The 22,061-nt window shown below is 39.7% G+C and overlaps 1 protein-coding gene across 1 annotated transcript in view; it reads right to left on the minus strand.

Moving 5' to 3' along the window:
• The window catches only part of sfi1 (SFI1 centrin binding protein), a 242,981-nt gene that overhangs the window by 185,475 nt on the left and 35,445 nt on the right, over positions 1–22,061 (minus strand). The window contains exons 5-9 of the mRNA XM_059983256.1: positions 20,471–20,581; positions 17,776–17,870; positions 16,082–16,199; positions 3,909–4,011; positions 1,689–1,845 (exon numbers count right to left, since the gene is read on the minus strand). Coding sequence (XP_059839239.1) covers positions 1,689–1,845; positions 3,909–4,011; positions 16,082–16,199; positions 17,776–17,870; positions 20,471–20,581 — 584 coding nt within the window. The remainder of the gene's footprint in view (positions 1–1,688; positions 1,846–3,908; positions 4,012–16,081; positions 16,200–17,775; positions 17,871–20,470; positions 20,582–22,061) is intronic.

The following is a 22,061-nucleotide window of genomic DNA, read 5'->3' on the forward strand; positions in this document are numbered from 1 at the left end:
AATATTCCAAATTTGGCCTTACCAATGCCTTGTACAATTTTAACATTACATCCCAACTTCTGTACTCAATGCTGATTTATAAAGGCCAGCGTTCCAAAAGCCTTTTTCACCACCCTATCTACATGAGACTCCACCTTCAGGGAACTATGCACTGTTATTCCTAGATCTCTCTGTTCCACTGCATTCCTCAATGCCCTACCATTTACCTTGAATGTTCTATTTGGATTATTCCTGCCAAAATGTAGAACCTCACACTTCTAAGCATTAAACTCCATCTGCCAACATTCAGCCCATTCTTCTTACCGGCATAAATCTCCCTGCAAGCTTTGAAAACCCACCTCATTATCCACAACACCTCCTACCTTAGTATCATCGGCAATGATATTCACTACCTCTCCTTTGTCCATACTGCTTGTTAATTCCTCAAAGAACTCTATGTCTTCTGTAATAAATAGCTTCTCTTTTTTCCTGTTCTGACAAAAGGTCATCCACCTGAACTTCTCTCTCAAAGGATGCTGTCTGACCTACTGATTACATATAATTTATTGTTTTCTGCATTTGCAAACTTCTTGAACACTTCCAGCAAATCAACCTCTCAACCTTCTCTGCCCCAAGGAATGCATTCCAGATTTCATTATAACCAAAACTCATCTCTAAAAAAATTCTACATATATTTCTAGGACCTATGCATCCTTTAATTAGAGTGGTGACAAAACTTTGGACAACAGCTTCAGATGAACTTGCATTTTAATTAAATTTAACATAACCTTGTTCCACATTACTCAAGGCTGTAGATGATAGGTGAGATCAGGTGAGGGATCAGGGGGTTGCAGAAAGAAGCTACAATGTAATAGGTGGAAAAGGTGAAGGTCTGAAGAAGAAGAAGAAGGGACCTAATAGGAGAGATCATGGAAAAAAGGAGGGGAAGGAACACTTCTATAAAGTACAAACTATTACTATTTTGCTGCATCAAATCACTCATGTTCAACACCCTCCTGCAACAATGTTACATTCAAATCAGTTGGGTCATTTTCCAAACTATTTTAATATATCTTTTAACCTTCACCACCTCACTTACTCCACAATTATCCATTCCTATAATTTCAGCCTTCTATTCATTCCATCACCATTCTCCCCACACAAAAAAAAAACTCCTGACTTCAGCCTGTTTGGTCCTCATCTGATATCTTATCCATCTAAAAGAAACTCTCCAATTGACCTTTTAAAAGTCTCTTAAGAATTACCTGTGCAACCATGCTTTCCACCGCTCACCCGCACTCACTTCTCCTTACAAGCCATGAATGGTTATTTTAAACTTAAAATGAAAAAAAAATGCACTTCTTTGTTCATCCAACGTGTAGTGTAATATTGATCTATAAAGATCCAAGGCCACGTTCAGCCCCATCAGAGGTACGCTATAGAACAATGGAGCCCTCTTCATAGATAATGAAACAGAATGTTCATCATGTTCAAAAACAGTGAGCCCACAATTCTTCAGCTTTAGTCAGTACACCAGAAGTAGAATTGAAGACTCTCATTAAATATTACTGAAAGTGACACCATCAACTTTCAAATTTATGGATTAACAGCTTGGCAAAAATTCAAATTATAACTCTGTACCTCAGGAGGCAACAGGTTCATGGAACATGTGTGCACATAGATTTTAAGTCTTTATTTCAGAAGCTTACTCTGTTGATGTTTCTTCACCCTGCGAACCTGAATGTAAACCAGCCAAGCCAGGAATGAATGGTGCAGGCACCTATGCTGATGAATCTGCTGAGCTTGAGCAGCGTTTCTCTGATCTTTTATCGACTGATGTAACATTGCATTCCACTGAAGCCAAGCCTGCAAAGTAGAAATGTTATTGCTTTGCACATAGTGCACATAAGCTACATAAGTTCTTCAAGCATTCAGAAAACTATTAACTCCTATTGAAACAAAGATATTAAACTGTGCTGCTATTAAAAATATTGTAAAACATGTAAAAGTAAAAACTTAAAATGCTCAAAGTAGAAAATTCAATCAGTACTTGAAAACTGAAGTTTGTTGCATCTTTTGCATCTTACTATAAAACTCCCAATATATTTTCAAGACATAAAATAATCTCAGACAGAAATTAAGAACTGCAAGCAGGTGTAGGCTAGTTAGCCACTTACACGTGCTCCAGGGATGCCTTTATATTCAGCACAATTTCCTGCATGAATCTATACCCAAACATCCAAATATTATTGATTATCCTCAGTGAATAAACTTCCATGCTTAGAATCGCAAAGCTTCACTAGTTCCCACTTCAAGAAATTTCTTCTCATCTTATTCCTGATCAGAATTCACACCGTGGCTTCAGTAAACTTAGCTTTAAAAGGGGAAAAATAACAAGGTGGCAAATCACTAACTGGTGACTGCTGCTGGCAAGCATAGATAAGGAAATCAAGGAAGAAAAGAACTGAATTGAAAGTTGATGCTCTGGTCAAACAACCTGTTGATGTTCACAACCAAACTTTACTTAGTAAAAATGGACCCATGTGAGGTAAAGAGTGGGGGTGCAGAGGGAGTTGGTGTGAAAACAAGTATAGATAAACCCAACCAGCCAATATAGAGGAAAGCACTCCTATCTCACTTCAGGCTTCTAGAATGTTCCATGTTACTGAATGCACTTCAGTTAATCAGTTTGTCACAAGTCATTTGAAGCTCTTGTAACAAACAAGGTTGCCACCTGTTGGCTAAACACCAAAACACAGAGTGTGGAGAAATGAGCTCAGTCACTCACGACCATGTGGACAGAAATATGGAAAATTTCTGCAGTAAAGAAAATAAACCTTAGTCTTAGCCACTGCTTGGTCTCTACTACTTGTTTTAATACAGTATATAATCAAACAAATGTGCAATTTTTCTACAAATTTTGATTTCATCTTTTTATCAATGTTCCTTCCTTTGCTTTGCTGGACATGGTAATGGAGAGTCAAGGTCCCAGTTACCTTGATCTAGACTGGACCTGCTAAATCAACAAGCTGCCATAGAAGAATTGATGCTAAAAATTATACAACTGAAAGTTAACTATATTGGTGAAGAAGTTAAACTTAAAACCTAGAAAAGCTATAAAATGTACACTAAGATTCACAGTGCGGCACAGGCATTAAGATTCAGTTTAGAGATGAATCAAAAAAAAGGATGTTTATTGATCTATTTGTCTGGTGTTTGACAATTAGAATAGTGGAACATGGGCTCCAGACAATCAAATTGGCAGGATGGCACATGGTAAGAGGCTTTGACTTTACCTGCTCTGTGCAAATTCAGAGCAGAGAAAAAAATAAAATTTTAACTGGAAACTATATGACTAAAGAAGCATGGTATCAAAATTCAAATGCTTTTCTTCCCAATACACACGCTTCAAAATGTGCTTTAACCATTTTCTGCAATGAAACACTCCATGTTCCAATTGTGTCAGGTAAAGATACTTAACGTCAGCAGTTATTAATCTTGCTTATTAAAAAGCTTTGCTTTGTTAACCAGGTAATGCATTGGGGTCATAGACTATTACAGCACAGCTATAAGCCCTTCATCCCAACAAATCTATGTATACTATATTGCCCACTGATCTAGTCCCAATTTCCTGAATTTAGCCCATATTCCTTTAAGTACCACTCTCTGTATACCTATCCACATGATTCTCAAATGTCTGATAACAAGAAGACTTTTATTTAAAAAATGCTGGGAATAATGTATATTGTACAAATGCCATACAATTGAGTAATCTTGAACCTTTGGTGTTGTGTGACGGGAAAGAACTCCGCAGATGTATATTGTGCATATATTCAAAGAAGTCACATAAATAACATAAAGATCAAAATCTTCTTCAATGTTAAGGTATACAAACCATCAAAATCTGAAATATCTGCTGTCAAACCTACCCTGTGCTGCAAGGTTTCTGCCCAGTGCTGCATTGCTAAGCTATCCATTGCACAACTTCTTTCCTTCCTCATCAATTGCTTAGTCCAAATGGACCACACATACCTAGAAAGAAACACAAGCTCTGTTGTTAATAGAGAGGATTCCAATTAATTGGGTCATTAGTTAATCAGGGCAGCCATTTATTTGGGAGAGCTCTTAAGGAACAAAAAACTAAATCATTAAAATAGTTGGGATTCCCTTCATAGTGGGACACTATGCCACTAGTGTCAGGCGCATGCACTTGCATGGCCGTTAAGACAATACACCATGCTTAGACAGATCAGTTTTTTAAAATAGTGTTACTTATGCATATTTGCGTTCAAAAAGCAGTGATTTTTGTCACAGATAGTTTGTGAGAACTAAGCAGCAAGATAATTCAGAACTGTTTTGCTCACCACTGTTTAAAGCATTCAGGCTTAGAGATGTCAGAAATAGTTGAGATAGAAAATGAAATGACTAGACTACCTCAGCTGGTTCATATCAGGCTCCCCTCAATCATTTTCCTTGCACTCAATGACATACACCAGCCACCAGAAAATCGATGACACAAAATGGAAATGCTCACTCTCCAAAATTATTTCTATTTCCTCCCAACTCTGCTAATCTCTAGCCCCACAGCCCTCTAAAAACTCTGCATTTCTCCCATGCTGGCCATGTACATTTGCAACTTCAATTTACAACTTCTAAATATTCCTTCAGCTGGCCTAAACCATAGAACCATAGAACATTACAGCACAGAAACAGGCCTTTTGGCCCTTCTTGGCTGTGCCAAACCATTTTTCTGCCCAGCCCCACTGAACTGCACCTGGACCATATCCTTCCATACACCTCTCATCCATGAACCTGTCCATGTTTTTCTTAAATGTTAAAAGTGAGTCTGCATTTACCACTTCATCTGGCAGCTCATTCCACACTCCCACCACTCTCTGTGTGAAGAAGCTCCCTCCCCAATGTTCCCTTTAAACTTTTTAACCTTCACCCTTAACCCATGTCCTCAGGTTTTTTTTTCTCCCCTAACCTCAGTGGAAAAAGCCGGCTTGCATTCACTCTATCTATACCCATCATAATGTTATATACCTCTATCAAATCTCCCCTCATTCTTCTACGCTCCAGGGAATAAAGTCCTTATCTATTCAATCTTTCTCTGTAACTCAGTTTCTCAAAACCTTCTCTGCACTCTTTCAACCTCACTAATATTCTTCCTGTAATTAGGTGACCAAAACTGCATACAATAACTGCACACACTAAAGCTCTGGAATTCCATCTCTCAATTTCTCTCCAGTTAATATGTCTACTTAAAAATAAATTTAAGTAAGGTTTAGTTACTTAAGACCCATCTCTTCTTTATGTTTGTCATTTTTAATCTGAATCTGTTTCTGTTAATATCATGGGATATTTTACTACACCAGAGGCTTTGTACAAATGTTATTGAAAACGATAAAGTGCCATAACCTAACAGTATTAGAAACATACTTAAAAATTATCAAGAAAATTGTTAAAAACCTGCCAGATTGAAAAGTAAAATCTACAAAGCGGAATTCATGAAACAAACTAAAATGCCAGAACTCTGAGCAATGTTTTAACTATAACACTGAGAATGTAGACACAAGGGGGGCAGAGTTTCAAGATAGCGACGTAAACATCTGCCTTTTAGGCGCTCTTCATTTTTTAAACTATAATCACCCTTTAATCAAATCTTTTCATCTTTATTACATGGGTTGATATTTACGATTTATTTCTTTTCTAAAATAATACTTGATTTAATCTTTCCAAACTTAAAATGTCTGCACCTAAGAAATCGTCTAAAGAGCCTCTATCTATTGACGCAATTTCTAATCTTCTGGATACTAAACTTGCAAGTTTGGAAAGTAAAATGACAAGTCTGGAAAATAAGCTTACTGCGAAAATGTCTGGGCTCGAAGAAGCCGTTAGATCATTTGATACCAAGTTACAATCGCAGGCAGCAGATATTGAACGACATGAAGAAAAGTTCGCAGCACTTGATAAGTTAATTTGTGAAAAAATACGTACAATCGAAACACTGGAGAAGAAGGTACTGTCGACTGCTAAAACAGTAGAGCATTATAAGTTTAAAATCACCGATCTTGAAAACCGATCTCGCAGACAGAATTTGCGAATCATCGGGCTTCCCGAAAATGTTGAATCTGGTGACTTAACTGAATTTTTCTCTAACTTATTATGGGAAGTTTTTGGCACTGATGTTTTGAAAGCTAAACCTACTATTGATCGTGCCCACAGAGTTTCGAGATTTTCGATCTCGAGAGACAAGCCACGAGCTGTGATTGTTCGCCTCCATTATCCTCGGGAGAAAGAACTTTTAATCCGACTAGCTCGTCAGAAAGGTATGATTTCTTACAGAAGCAACACGTTTCGTATTGTTGAAGATTATTCATTTGAAGTAATGAAAGCAAGAATCACTTTTAAACCAGCGATGGCAGAGATTCATTCGATTGGATTTAAACAAGCTTTAAGATACCCAGCGAATCTCAGAGTTACGTTGAGTGACGACACTCAGCGCTTTTTTAATACTCCGGAAGATGCGAAGAAATTCGTTGAAGAACATCGATCTTCCAGCATAAGCTGAACTATGTGTTATGTTGAAGAATTTTTGGAGAGAAGATGCCATTTCGTTTTGGGCTTTAACTTATGAAGCTGCGTTATAGCTTTTTACTTTGGTCTGTAGAACCGGTTTTTTTTATTATCATGGTTTATAGATGCTCTTTTTACTATAATGTCTTTTTTCTTAATTTTTTCTGAATTGGATATACATGTTTATATTTTGTAATAATGATTTCTTTTTTTAAGATGTCGTTTCTTCTTCCCATAAGACTTTGCTTTCCGTAAGCATTCATTTGTTTGCTTGTATTTGAGAATGGGATGAATGTTTTGGATTTTTGGACCCTTTTTTTATATTGTAGTGATTATTGAATCCTTTTTTAATTCTATTTTGATAACCTTTTTTTTAAACTTTTTTTAATAGATTGGTGAATTTACATTTATATTTTGTAATATGACTTTTTCAAAATGTCATTTCTTCTTCCCATAAGTCTTTGCTTTTGAAACGTCATTTTTTTGTATTTGAATATGGAATCTTTTTTTTAAAGGCATATTACACTGTTTCAAACTTTAACGTCTATCCTTTTTTAATTAATGATCTTTTACTTTATTATATTACTTTTTTTTCATTTTGATTGATATGTATTCTTTTTTTTTTGCAACCCTGTACTTAAATCTGGGTGTTTTATAATCTCTTTTTATCTTTTCATGGAGTTGCCATCTTGAAATGGGGGTAATATTAGTATTAGTTTGTGCGCCTGCCGCTTGGCTTTTTCTCGTGGGGTTGGGGGAGGGGGTAGGGATCTTTTTTCACGCTTTTGCTTTTTATTTTTTTGCTTTTAGTTTATGGGCCAACTTTAGATTATTAATATTGTTGAGGTGTCATTTTCTCCGGTTGCTCCTGAATCATTTTCTCTTCTTCCTGAATTATGGGTTATGTGTCTTCTTAACCTTTTATGATATACACAATCAATATTGGCATGATGGATAAGTCTATTAATTTTATCTCTTGGAATACTAATGGTTTAAATCATCCGATTAAATGTAAAAAAATATTTAAAGTATTCCATAGACTGAATGCTAATATTATCTTTGCACAGGAGACCCATATTAGGAGGAAGGATAATCAACGCTTTTTTAGGTTCTGGATGGGTCAACAATTTCACTCGAATTGTACCGCAAAATTAGGGGTGTGTCTATTTTTATAGACCCCTCAATTTCGTTTACATATCATGAAATTATTTCTGACCCACAGGGCAGATTTTTGTTGATTACTGGTTCACTTTTTAATCGAAAAGTGGTTCTAGTTAATATTTATGCTCCAAACTTTGACTGCCCTGAATTTTTTAAACGTTTATTTACTTCCCTTCCTAATCTAAATGAATATATGTTGATAATGGGTGGAGATTTTAATTGTTGTCTGAATCCTTTGATGGATAGATCTAAACCTATTCGAACTCTTCCGAATAGATCAGCCTTACTTATTAATTCTTTTATGGTTGATTCGGGAATTACTGAAATATGGCGGTTTTTGAACCCTAAAGATAAAGAATTTTCATTTTTTTCACATGTATATCATAGTTGTTCTAGAATTGATTATTTCCTTATTGATCATCGTTTATTAACAGATGTTACTGATTGTAAATATGATTCTATTGCCATTTCGGATCATGCACCTTTGAAGTTATCTATCAAGATTTCGGACACTTCCATTAATACTAGATCTTGGAGACTCAACGCTACTTTGCTTCAAGATTCAGAATTTATTAACTTCATAAAACAACAAATTGACTTATTTTTTTCAACAAATTATACCGAAGAGATTGACAGAGGAATACTTTGGGACTCTTTCAAGGCTTTTATCCGTGGACAAATTATCTCATATTCCGTTGGTAAAAGAAAACAAAGATATTTAGATATAGCTTTATTGGTGGATAAAATTAAAGAAATTGATATGATTTATTCCGTTACTCCTACCAAAGAACTTTATAAGAAGAGAGTTGAGCTTCAAATGGAACATAGCTTATTATTATCTTCTTCAATTGAGAATCAATTAATTAAGACCAGGGCTCAATTTTATATTCATAGTGATCAAACTGGTAAATTGTTAGCTTGTAGCGGTGTGCTACACGCAGCGCTAAAATTACGACACGGAGTCGGTAACTGCAGTCGTAGGAAAAAACTTTATTCGAAATCCTCAGCCTCAACCTGCCCCCCGTGGCGTAGAGGCTCCAAAGCTCTGTGCTCGCAAACCCCCGTAGGCTATCTAATTGTGAGCCGGTTCGGATGTGCCACGAAATGGGTCGCCACGTAACCCCCCCCCCCCCAGAACCGGCGATACACCCCCCAATGTCCACAGTCTGGGCCAGAACCTGCTTGGGAGGTCGGCCTCTGCGCCGAGGTGCCAGAAACTCGGCCGGTTGCGCCAGGTCCACATGGGCCGGTTTGAGGCGGTCCACCGTGAAAACCTCCTCTTTCCCCCCAACGTCCAGCACGAACGTGGACCCGTTGTTCCGGAGCACCATAAACGGCCCCACGTATGGCCGCTGCAGCGGTGGCCGATGCCCGCCCCTTCGTACAAACACAAACTTACAGTTCTGTAGGTCTTTGGGTACGCAGGTCGGGTGCTGCCCGTGCTGTGAAGTGGGTATGGGGGCCAGGTTACCGAGCTTCTCGCATAGTCTGCCCAGGACTGCTGTGGGATCTTCCTCTTGCCCCCATGGGGCTGGTAGGAACTCCCCGGGGACGACCAGGGGTGCGCCATATACCAACTCGGCCGACGAGGCGTGCAGGTCGTCCTTGGGCGCTGTGCGGATGCCGAGTAGGACCCAGGGAAGCTCGTCTGCCCAGTTGGCTCCTCGCAGGCGGGCCATGAGGGCCGACTTCAGGTGACGGTGGAAACGCTCCACTAGCCCGTTCGACTGTGGGTGGTAGGCAGTGGTGTGGTGCAGCTGAGTCCCCAAAAGGCTGGCCATAGCTGACCACAGGCTGGAGGTGAACTGGGCGCCTCTGTCGGAGGTAATGTGGGCCGGTACACCAAAGCGAGATATCCAGGTAGCGATCAGGGCTCGGGCGCAAGATTCGGAGGTGGTGTCGGTGAGCGGAACCGCCTCTGGCCATCTTGTGAACCGGTCCACGATAGTCAGGAGGTGCCGCGCTCCGCGCGACACTGGCAGGGGGCCCACGATATCCACATGTATGTGGTCGAAACGCCGGTGGGTGGGATGGAACTGCTGCGGTGGGGCTTTGGTGTGCTGCTGCACCTTAGCCGTCTGGCAGTGCATGCACGTTTTGGCCCATTCACTGACCTGTTTGCGGAGTCCGTGCCAAACGAACCTGTTGGAAACCATCCGGACAGTTGTCCGGATGGAGGGATGCGCCAAGTTATGAATGGAGTCGAAAACACGGCGCCACCAGGCTGTCGGGACGACGGGACGGGGCTGGCCGGTGGCGACGTCACAGAGTAGGGTCCTCTCACCCGGGCCCACGGGGAGGTCCTGGAGCTGCAAACCGGAGACTGCGGTTCTGTAACTCAGAATCTCCTCATCCGCCTGCTGCGCCTCTGCCAGTGCCTCAAAGTCTACCCCTTGGGAAAGGGCATGAACGGTAGGGCGAGAGAGCGCATCCGCCACGACATTGTCCTTACCCAAGACGTGCCGGACATCCGTCGTGTATTCAGAGATGTAGGACAGGTGGCGGTGCTGGCGGGACGACCAGGGGTCGGACGCTTTCGTAAACGCAAAGGTAAGTGGTTTGTGGTCCGTGAACGCTGTGAAGGGCCGACCTTCTAGGAAGTACCTGAAATGCCGGATTGCCAGGTAGAGTGCCAACAGTTCCCGGTCGAAAGCACTGTACTTGAGCTCGGGTGGCCGCAGGTGTTTGCTTAAAAACGCCAGGGGTTGCCAGCGACCTGCGATGAGTTGCTCCAGCACCCCACCGACTGCCGTGTTAGATGCGTCCACTGTGAGGGCGGTAGGGGCGTCCATTCTGGGATGTACTAGCATTGCAGCATTCGCCAAAGCTTCCTTCGTTTGAACGAAAGCGGCGGCGGACTCCTCGTCCCAGATAATGTCCTTGCTCGGACCCGACATCAGGGCGAACATGATCCGGGCAGCTGAAGGGAGGAAGCGGCGGTAGAAATTGACCATACCTACGAATTCCTGAAGGCCTTTGATCGTGGTGGGTCGGGGAAAGTGGCGGACCGCATCTACCTTAGCGGGCAGAGGGGTTGCCCCGTCTTTAGTAATCCTGTGGCCCAGGAAGTCAATGGTATCGAGTCCGAACTAGCATTTGGCGGGGTTGATTGTAAGACCGTACTCACTCAGTCGGGCGCAGAGTTGACGGAGGTGGGACAGATGCTCCTGACGACTACTGCTGGCTATGAGGAAGTCGTCCAAATAGATGAACGCGAAGTCCAGGTCCCGTCCCACCGGGTCCATTAACCGCTGGAACGTCTGTGCGGCATTCTTCAGGCCGAACGGCATGTGGAGGAACTCGAAAAGGCCAAACGGGGTGATGAGAGCCGTTTTGGGGACGTCGTCAGGATGCATCGGGATTTGATGGTACCCTCGGACGAGGTCTACCTTGGAGAAGATCCGTGCGCCGTGCAGGTTTGCTGCAAAGTCCTGAATGTGCGGCACAGGGTAGCGGTCCAGTGTGGTAGCCTCGTTCAGCCTGCGGTAGTCGCCGCACGGTCTCCAGCCTCCCGTCGCTTTGGGCACCATGTGCAGGGGGGAGGCCCATGGGCTGTCGGACCGCCGAATGATCCCCAATTCCTCCATCCTCTGGAACTCCTCCTTCGCTAGTCGGAGCTTGTCCGGGGGAAGCCGCCGAGCGCGGGCGTGGAGGGGTGGTCCCTGGGTCGGGATGTGGTGCTGTACGCCGTGTCGGGGCATGGCCGCTGTGAACTGCGGTGCCAGAACCGATGGGAATTCCGCCAGGACCCTGGTGAAGTCGTTGTCGGACAGCGTGATGGAGCCGAGGTGAGGGGCTGGCAACTGGGCTGCACCCAGGGAGACCGTCTGAAAGGTCTCGGCGTGTACCAGTCTCTTCCTGGGCAGGTCGACCAGTAGGCTGTGAGCCCGCAAAAAATCCGCACCCAGAAGCGGTTGGGCTACGGCGGCCAGTGTGAAGTCCCACGTGAACTGGCTGGAGCCGAACTGTAGCTGCACCTGAAGGGTGCCATAGGTCCTTACTGTGCTGCCATTCACGGCCCTCAGGGGGGGACCCGGTGCCCTGCTGCGGGTGTCGTAACTCGTCGGAGGTAAAACGCTGATCTCAGCCCCAGTATCGACCAAAAACCGGCGTCCCGACCTTCTATCCCACACATACAGGAGGCTATCCCGATGGCCAGCCGCCGTAGCCATCAGCGGCGGCTGGCCCTGGCGTTTCCCAGGAACCTGCAGGGCGGGCGACAACAGCGGGCTTCTGTGCCCCACCGCTGGTGGTAGAAGCACCAGTGTTCATTGGGCCGGGGGTTGGCGGGCTCTGCGGCCGGGCCTGGACTGGTTTGCTGCCGGGAGCGTGGCTGGGAGATCTGTGCGATGGACACCTTTTTGGCGTTCCACAGCAAGTCCGCCCGGGCTGCCACCTTCCGGGGGTCACTGAAATCCGCGTCGGACAGCAGCAGGCGTATGTCCTCGGGCAGCTGCTCCAGGAATGCCTGCTCAAACATGAGGCAGGGTGTGTGTCCGTCGGCGAGAGACAACATCTCTTTCATTAAAGCCGATGGAGGTCTGTCGCCCAAGCCATCCAGGTGCAGTAAACGGGCAGCCCGCTCACGCCGTGAGAGTCCGAAAGTCCTGAGGAGCAGGGCTTTGAATTCCGTGTACTTGCCGTCTGCCGGGGGCGACTGTACGAACTCCGCGACCTGGGCCGCTGTGTCCTGGTCGAGGGAGCTCACCACGTAGTAGTAGCGGGTGTCTTCTGAGGTGATCCGGCGAACGTGGAATTGAGCTTCGGCTTGCTGGAACCATAGGTTCGGTCGCTGTGTCCAGAAACCCGGCAGTTTCAACGAAACCGCATGTACAGAGGCGGCATCGGTCATTTCTGGTCCAAAAATCGTTTGGACCGTCGGGGTCACAATTGTAGCGGAGTGCTACACGCAGCGCTAAAATTACGACACGGAGTCGGTAACTGCAGTCGAAGGAAAAAACTTTATTTGAAATCCTCAGCCTCACTTTTAAGCCTCCCTCAACCTGCCCCCCGTGGCGCAGAGGCTCCAAAGCTCTGTGCTCGCAAACCCCCGTAGGCTATCTAATTGTGAGCCGGTTCGGATGTGCCAGGAAATGGGTCGCCACAAGCTAACCAATTAAAAGCTATTTCAACTAGGCGACAAATCATTAAAATTTGTAAACAAGACGGTAATCTGACTACTGATCATAAAGAAATTAATAATACTTTTCAAGATTTTTATAAATCTTTATATCAATCAGAATTTGATGGCGATCTGTCCATGATGGATAATTTTTTTAACAATTTAAATATTCCCAAACTGACAGATGAAGATCGAAGTGTGTTTGATGCTCCTATTTCTATGGCCGAAGTAGGAGAGGCTATCTCATCAATGAATTCAGGGAAAGCTCCTGGTCCTGATGGTTATATTATAGAATTTTTTAAAACTTTTTCTTCTTTGCTTTCCCCTTGGTTATGTGAAATCTTTAATGATGCATTTACTGAGAAGAGATTACCTCAATCTTTTTATGAAGCTACTATCTCTCTAATTCTTAAAAAGGATAAAGATCCTACTTTATGTGTATCTTATCGCCCTATATCGCTATTAAATGTAGACTCTAAGATTCTTACAAAAATTTTAGCTATTAGGTTAGAAAAAGTATTATCACAGATTATTTCAGAAGACCAAACTGGTTTTATTAGGAATCGGTATTCCTTTTTTAATGTTAGAAAATTGATTAATATAATTTATACTTCTTCACCCACAACCTCAGAATGTGTTATCTCATTAGATGCTGAAAAAGCTTTTGATAGAGTTGAATGGACATACTTATTTAATGCCTTGAAAAATATTAATTTTAGTTCTAATTTTATATCATGGATTAAATTAATATATTATAAACCTGTTGCTTCTGTTCTTACAAATAATTATAGATCCTCTTTTTTTCAATTATCTCGTGGTACGAGACAAGGTTGTCCCTTAAGTCTTTTATTATTTAATATCGCATTAGAACCTTTAGCCACTGCTATTCGTGAATCTCCTAATATTTTTGGTATTACTCGTAATGAAAAGTTATACAAGTTATCACTTTATGCTGATGACTTGTTGTTATATATTTCTGATCCTGATAGGTCTATTCCCGCTATCCTATCTTTGTTGGTTCAATTTGGTAGTTTTTCTGGTTATAAATTAAATTTGGATAAGAATGAAATATTTCCTTCAAATGAGCAAACTTTATTGAATGACAGGACACCATTTAAAGTTGTTACTGATAACTTTATTTATTTAGGTATAAAAATTACTAAGAAGTATAAAGATTTATTCAGATTGAATTTTTTACCCATGCTTCATCAAATTCAACAACTTACTGCTAGATGGTCTCCTTTATCCTTATCATTAGTTGGTCAGATTAATGCTATTAAAATGATGATTTTACCGAAATTTTTATATTTATTTCAAGCCTTACCAACTTTTATTCCTAAATCTTTCTTCGATAACATTGATTCAAAAATTTCCTCATTTGTGTGGCAAAATAAAAATCCCAGGTTAAGTAAAAGACAGTTACAGAAATCTAAAAAAGATGGTGGTTTAGCTTTACCTAACTTTAGATTTTATTATTGGGCGAATAATATTCGAAACTTAATATATTGGAAACTAGATTTGGATTCACCATTGTGCCCACAGTGGGTAAATTTAGAATGTAATGTTGCACAAGGATATTCTTTATTCTCCATTCTTGGTTCTTCTCTTCCGGTTGATTTAGTTAAACTCAATAAACAGACATCCAATCCTATTGTCAAACACACAATACGAATTTGGTTTCGTAAGTTTTTTACTTTGAAAAACTTTGTTGTTGATAGCCCTATCTTACTTAACTTCTTTTTTAAACCTTCTTTAACAGATCAAGCTTTTAGCATATGGAAAAGGAAAGGTATAATATGTTTTCGTGATCTCTTTTTTGAAGGTAGTTTGATGTCTTTTGACTAACTTTCCAACAAATTTAATTTACCTAAATCTAATTTTTTTAGATATTTACAAATTAGAAATTTTTTATATAAAGTTTTACCATCCTTTCCCAATTCAACTTTGATAGACTTTTCAGACATGATTTTTACCCTGAATCCTTGTCGGAAAGGATTAGTGGCTTTTATTTATAATAGGATTATGAAGATACAACCAGAAATATCAGGTAGAATTAAACAGGAGTGGGAAAAAGAACTTCAATATAATATATCAACAGAAAAATGGGAAAAAATTTTACAAATGGTTAATTCTTCTTCTATATGTGCTAAACATGCTTTAATACAATTTAAGGTCGTACATGGAGCTCATATGCCTAAAGATAAGCTTGCTCGATTCTATTCTCATATTAACCCTCAATGTGACAGATGTCATTCAGATGTGGCCTCATTGACCCATATGTTTTGGTCATGTCCCACTTTACATAACTATTGGAAGGACATATTTGCTACCATTTCCTCAATTTGGAATATTGATTTACAACCTCATTTTATTACTGCAATTTTTGGTATACCAAATGAGGATGGTAGTCGACTTTCCCCTTCAATTGAATGATCGCCTTTGTAACATTAATGGCCAGAAGGTCTATATTACAAAAATGGAAAGAAGTAAACCCTCCTACCACATTTCAGTGGTTTTCTCAAACTATCTCTTGTCTGAGTTTCGAAAAAATTAGAAGTACTATTTTCGATTCATCAATTAAATTTGAAGAAACTTGGGGACCGTTCATTCGACACTTTCATATGAATTAATTTGGCCTCTTCCAGACCTTTTCTCTTTTTATTCTTGTTCTGGTATAGAGTTCCGGAGTTTTTGACACTATCATACTCATATAAACTGGTATTATTGCCCATGTTAGTTTAGGTTTTTTTTTAATATACATTTCCGTGCATTTTTACTTTTTTTTCTTTTGATGACTATTTTTATTCTTTTTCATGTTCAATCAAAATAGGTTTGATTGTTTATTATAAGTTTTTTTTTGGTTGATATTTAATAAGATATTGTTATCCTATTATAAATTTAACTTTAAATCTAATGCATTTATAACCTATTTATATTATGTTATGTTTCTCTTTATATATATGAAATTCAATAAAAAGATTGAAAAAAAAAGAAAAGAAAATGTAGACACAAAACTTCTATTTCAATGCAAAAATGGTGGCAAATTTGAAATCTGAAATCGATACTGGAAAGACAATTTTAGGACAAACTATTAAAACTAACCATTCTGCAAGTGATTTGGTTACAATAACAGATGGCGATATATCTCACTAGACGTCAAATGTCTAATTGTTCACTTTTTCAGTAGTCATACTTCATCGAGAATAAAATTATTTAAATCAGAAATAAGTTTATGCTCACCGAGTAATAGCTCTTATATGAAACACCCATGCCTCAACTTGCATCAAATGTTTGGTTTTGCGAATTTTTATGTACCAACACCAATGGATCCAGACTTTATGCAGCAACTGCAAATTAGCTGAAATACACAAAAAGGACTATCAATCAACCTGATAAAATTTAACCATGATAAATACAGCCAGCTTTTAAGTGCACGTAGAAATACTTGTATTATTTAGGCACAGTAAACAGTATATTATTACATATGATAATGACAATATTAACTAGACAGGCAACCTCAATTTGGATCAATTTGCTCCTTCGCCAAAGTACACAATATAGCACAAACCCACTGGTAGAAATCTAAAAGTAAAAGAGGTCAATGTGGAAATGGAATTCTGAAGGAGTGCATGTAATTCATTGTATGAATTCAGGAAAGTCAGTTGAAGGCAAACCTACCAACTCTTTAGCAACTTTTAAAGATTTCAATTAGTACCTACCAAGAGGTACTGATCAAGTAAATAAGGTGAAACTGGCAGGAGAGTAGATACTGAGAGGAGAAAGGGGAATTTATTTCAGTCCATTAGTTCTGATCATCTTAAATCCGAAATAGAGGTAATCTTTGTGAAAGAAGAAAGATTAAAAGAAAATATCTGACACTGATTGGCATCATTTGGAAGAGGATGGTGATGGTTTGTTATTGGCAGCTAATCTTACTGAAGCTGTAAACAGAGGCAAGAGGCACAGTCAAAATAAGGTCACTTATGATGGCATAACAGAGGGACATATGGAGAGAAGGGTTAAATTTGTCAGAGTGGGTTATAAGGATGACACAATATTGTGGGCTGAAGGACTTGCATTCTGTGGTAGCGTTCTACATTCAACGACATTCTAGTGTACAACATTAACTTCACCATTATTTTAATAGAAAATTATAGAACGTACTACTTTGATAATAAAATGTACTTTGAACTTTAAAGAATTACCTCCCAGTAATAATTTGTTTCAACTTCCCATTTTTATTTTAATATTATAAGTCCTTTGCTTTTGACACTATTTCCAGATCTTACCAGTCTCTTCTATTTTGTGTGTTTCTGCTTTCCCTGATTTTTTTAATACCTGCAATCCACTCTCTTTACCAAAACTGAAAGTGGTTGACCAGCCGAAATCAAAGAGCTATTAAATAAATAACTTAGAATTAAATGAATAACTTCAACCTCCTGCAATAAGTTTATTTGTTATTTCCCAGTTAATATATCTACTTTCATGCCACTCAATATACTTCAAAATTGAAGCAGGCAGCTAAATCCTGATTTTGCGCAGCAAACCACAGAACAGGGCATCTTAGAAATCAGCTTCTAACAGATTGTTCACATACTCGTCGTGTAAAAATTTGTGTCAAACAAGAGATTCACCATTTTGAGAGAATATTATAGGATATTATTCTATTAAAATACAAGATTTATGACAGTTGCTTGAATAGCAAAGAAACATTTTTTTTAATCATAAAGTGCTATTCTTGTCTCAAGCTATTGTTTACTTGCTGAGTATTTCCCAAATTTTCTGTTTTTACTTCAGGGTACCAGAAACCACAGTATTTTTGCTTTTGTATTTATATATTGAAATGTCATTCAAACTCCATTTGAAATAATTTCAACATTACTTTGGCTCTGAAAAAGGTTCAGTCAGCAATTGTTTGTATTTCCAACTCATACCATGTGAAGCAGCAACTATGTATTTTGATTTTGTCTTCTTTTTTTGAAGAATGTACATCTGCCAGGTTTTCCATGTCTGACTGTATATGTAGTACCTGTCATTGATAGAAAAGGGACAGATTACAAAAAGGTGGGAGACTATCAATCACAAATGTTCTACATTAGGGGACAAGGGGCAGGAATCCAGCAGCACTCACATCCACTGTAATGAAGTGCTTTGAGGTTGGTGATATAACACATCAACTCCTGCCTGAGCAGTAACTTGCATGTGGTCCAATTCGCCTACCATCACAACAGGTCAACAGCAGATACCATTTCATTGACTACAGCTTGGCATTTAATACTATCATCCCCTTAAGACTAATCAACAAGCTCCAAGACCTAGACCTCATACCTCCTCGATTTCATAACTTGCTGACCCCAATCAGTTCAGAATGGTAACAACATCTCCTCCACGGCCTCCACAGGTGCACCACAAGGCTGTCAGCTTAGCCCCTATTCTTGCTTTATACTTATGACTGTGAATCTAAGAGTAACTCCAATGCCATATTTAAACTTGTTGACAACACCATTGTTGTAGGTGGTGATGAATCATCATATAGCACTGAAAATCTGGTTGAGTGGTACCACAACGATAATCTCTCACTCAACGTCAGCAAGACCAAAGAGCTGATTAGCGACTTCAAGAGAAGGAAACCAGAGGCCCATGAGCCAGACCTCATTGAGAGATCAGAGGTGGAGCGTGTCAGTACCTTTAAATTCCTCGACGTTACCACTTCAGAGGATCTGTCTTGGGTTCAGCACATACATGTCAATACAAAGAAAGCATGGCAGCACCTCTACTTTTTTTTAAGAAAAGTTTGCGAAGATTCAGCACGTCACCTAAAACTTTGTCAAGCTTCTATAGATATGTGGTGAATATGCATCAAATGGTTACCACATGGCCTGTATGAAAACAACTTTAAATGGAAAAGCCTACAAAAAGTAGTGGATACACCACAGTCCTCCCAACTATTGAGCACAGCTACATGGAACATTGTTGCAGGAAACCAGTATCCATCATCAGAGCTCCCACTATCCAATCCAGAGCAACCCTCTCATGGTTAGTTTAACAGGGATGTAGGATTGAATGTGTTCCCTGGCAATTTGCAAAATATTTAAAAGAGGAGCAATGATGACAGGGGAAAACTGTTATATATTTGACTGCCTTTTGGGCCAAGGTCTAAGGACCAAGTCAGCCTGCCAATTTGAAAACCAAAGTTCCAAGTAAATTTATTATCAAACTACACACGTATATGGCACCGTATAAACCCCTGAAATTCATTTTCTTGTGGGTATTCTCAGTACATACAAATAAAACCCAAAAAACATACAAGCTAAGTAGTAATAATAATAATAAATATTTATTTATAAATTATAAATTTATATATTTATAAATAATCAATCAATAACCATCAAGAACATGAGATGAAGAGTGCTTGAAAGTGAGCCCATAGGTTGTGGGAATAGTTCACTGTTAAGATGAGTGAAGTTATCCCCTCTAGTTCTGATGGTTGAAGTGTAATAACTGTTCCTGAACCGGATGGTCTGGCCTGAGGCTCCTGTACCACCTCTCTGATGGCAGCAGCGAGAAGAGAGCATGGAATGGATAGTGGGAGTCTCTGATGATGGCGTATGGATTCACGTACTTGTTAGTTTGAACAATAAAGGTACTTGTCAGTAAATACAGATCTCTTTGTGCCTCACTAATCATCATTATAAGTAGTATTCTTTTTTACAACAGTGCATATGTGTATATGCACATAAAACTACATTCCCTTAAGCGACATCATAGACAGCAAAGAAAATTATCAAAATTACAAGATTTTTATAAGATGGGTAAATTAGCCAAGGAATAACAAATGCTGTTCAATCCAGATAAGTGCAAGGTTTGCATTTTGTAAAGTCAAATAAGGACTAGTCTTTCACATTGAATGGTACAGGCTTGGGATGTGTCTTCGACCAGAACAGGGTCCTAGGAGTACAAGTACAGAGTTCCCTGAAAGTAGCAACACAGAGAGTGAGAATGGTGATGATGTTGGCCTTTGGCAGATGTAAACAAGAGGCAACCAAAGAAACATTTGCTTCCATGCTGAAACTGATTCTACAAAGATCTAGGAAAGCTATGATTCCTCCTCAGTCCAAATGATTTACCATATTTCACATAGTGCTTGCAAATGGGATAGCAACACCTGGAAGAAGGTGCTAAAAATCAACAGCGTTGAATGGATCTGCATCTTTGGACCACCACAAAATGGATGACAGAAAATGAGAAATATATCAACAAAATAAAGAGTTTCTGAGGTGGAGAAGCCCACGGTTATTTTGCAAAATTTGATTAAATTCACAGATCAAGGGAACAGGTTCTACACCACATTTCACTACAGTAGTAATAAATATAACTTTAAAGTACATCCTTCTATACAAAACACAATTATTTTTAGAGCTTTCCAGCTATGTCCAGAAATAGGCTATCTCAGAGGACAGGTTTTGTGATTACCTACAGCTCCTTGCTTTCTAGTTACACATTCACGCAAAGTTCAAATTAGTAATGTTGAAGACACTTTCTGTATGAAATATAATAAGGACAATTAGCAGCTTATTAGAGTGCACACAAATCTATGACACAGATACAGCACAAGAAATATAAAAGTACCTATAGTGACAATCTGCTCGGACCATCAACTTCCATTCTACTCGAGCACACCACCACTGTTCCTTCCATCCATCAAATGTTTTATTCAACAAAGCATGACAGTAATGAGATCTAGTGAAAGGAAAAGACAACATCACATAACAGCTGATTGTAATTTCATTCCCAAAATGTTCATTAAGTATTACTTAGTATCACTAAGTATTGATTTAAAAGCACAGATACAATTGAGCCTGAATTATATCTTCATTGTGCTGTTCATTTTTTAAATATTTCTAATACCATGCAGCTGCCAGTTAAAATTTGTTAAGCATTTTTTCCAAAAATTCTTCACGATTTGACCTTTGATACTAACGCACACTTATTCTCCATACAGCAAAATAGAACATGTAGTTCAAAAGTAGATTTTGTGTTGATGAATTTTTTTAAGCTCTACACAAGTTTCCTCTCCCTAAACCTCAAAACGAATATCCTTTTTGTCTGTTGTATCCCAGCAACCTGCTATTGTTCTCAACAGTAGTTCACAGAATCATAGAGATGTCCAGCACAGAAATAAGATCATCTGTGCTGGATATGCAGTCTGTCTATGTTTATCCCACTTGCCTGCATTAGGCCTGGATCTCTCTACCCTTTACTTATACAAATGCCTTTTAAATGTTCTAACAGTAGCTACCTCCACCACCTGCTCTGATTGCTTGTTCCAAACATTCACCACTCTCTATGTGAAAAACAGCACACTCAATCTCCTTTAAATTTCTTCCCTCTTACTTGAAACTTCTAGTTTTAGACTCCCTTGCCCAAGAGGAAAGATTCTGACTCATGCATTTTATAGATTTCTCTACAATCACACCTCAGCCTCTGACATTCCAGAAAGCATAAAAATATCAATCCAATTTCTCCTTATAATCACTGCCCTCCATTCCAGGCAATATCCTGTTAAATTTCTTCTGCACTCTTTCTGGTGTTACCATATCCTTGCTGCACTGCAGCAACCAAAAGAGTACCCAATACTCCAAATAATGTCTAATCAATGTTTTGTATAAATGCAATGTGACATGGCAACTGCTATAGATAGTGCCTTGGGCTAGCCTACCAAGTGCCTTCTTCACCACCCTAGCCAACCTAGAAAGTTATGATGTTGTATCCCAGTTTTAAACCAATCTGGATCAGGTTGCACATTTCCATAGTTTAGGCCTCTCATGTGGAAAGTGCCAGAATAAATAATGATCAATGAAAGATTCAAAATTAGAATTAATAGCATTAATGGCTTGTGATAGTGATAAAATACCATTTTCAATCAGTTTGTTTTACAAATACAACACACAGGCAGCAGAGTTTGCATGCAACAGAATGTTGTTCTTGAGAAGAAATTTCTTCTTAATTCACAACAATTTTATATTTGTGATCCTCAATTTTGGATTCCTTCCTGGAGAAACATCAGCTCTGTACCCATCCTATGAAATCCTTAAAAAATTTTGCAAACTCACTCTTCAACCATCTCCATTCCAGCGAAAACAATCTTAGTCACAACAGCCTTTCCTAATTGCTACAATTTCTCCTTCCTGTACCTTCTCCAGTGCCCACACATATTTTA

The sequence above is a fragment of the Hypanus sabinus genome, chromosome 10 (genome assembly GCF_030144855.1).
Source record: "Hypanus sabinus isolate sHypSab1 chromosome 10, sHypSab1.hap1, whole genome shotgun sequence".
Lineage (NCBI taxonomy): Eukaryota > Metazoa > Chordata > Chondrichthyes > Myliobatiformes > Dasyatidae > Hypanus > Hypanus sabinus.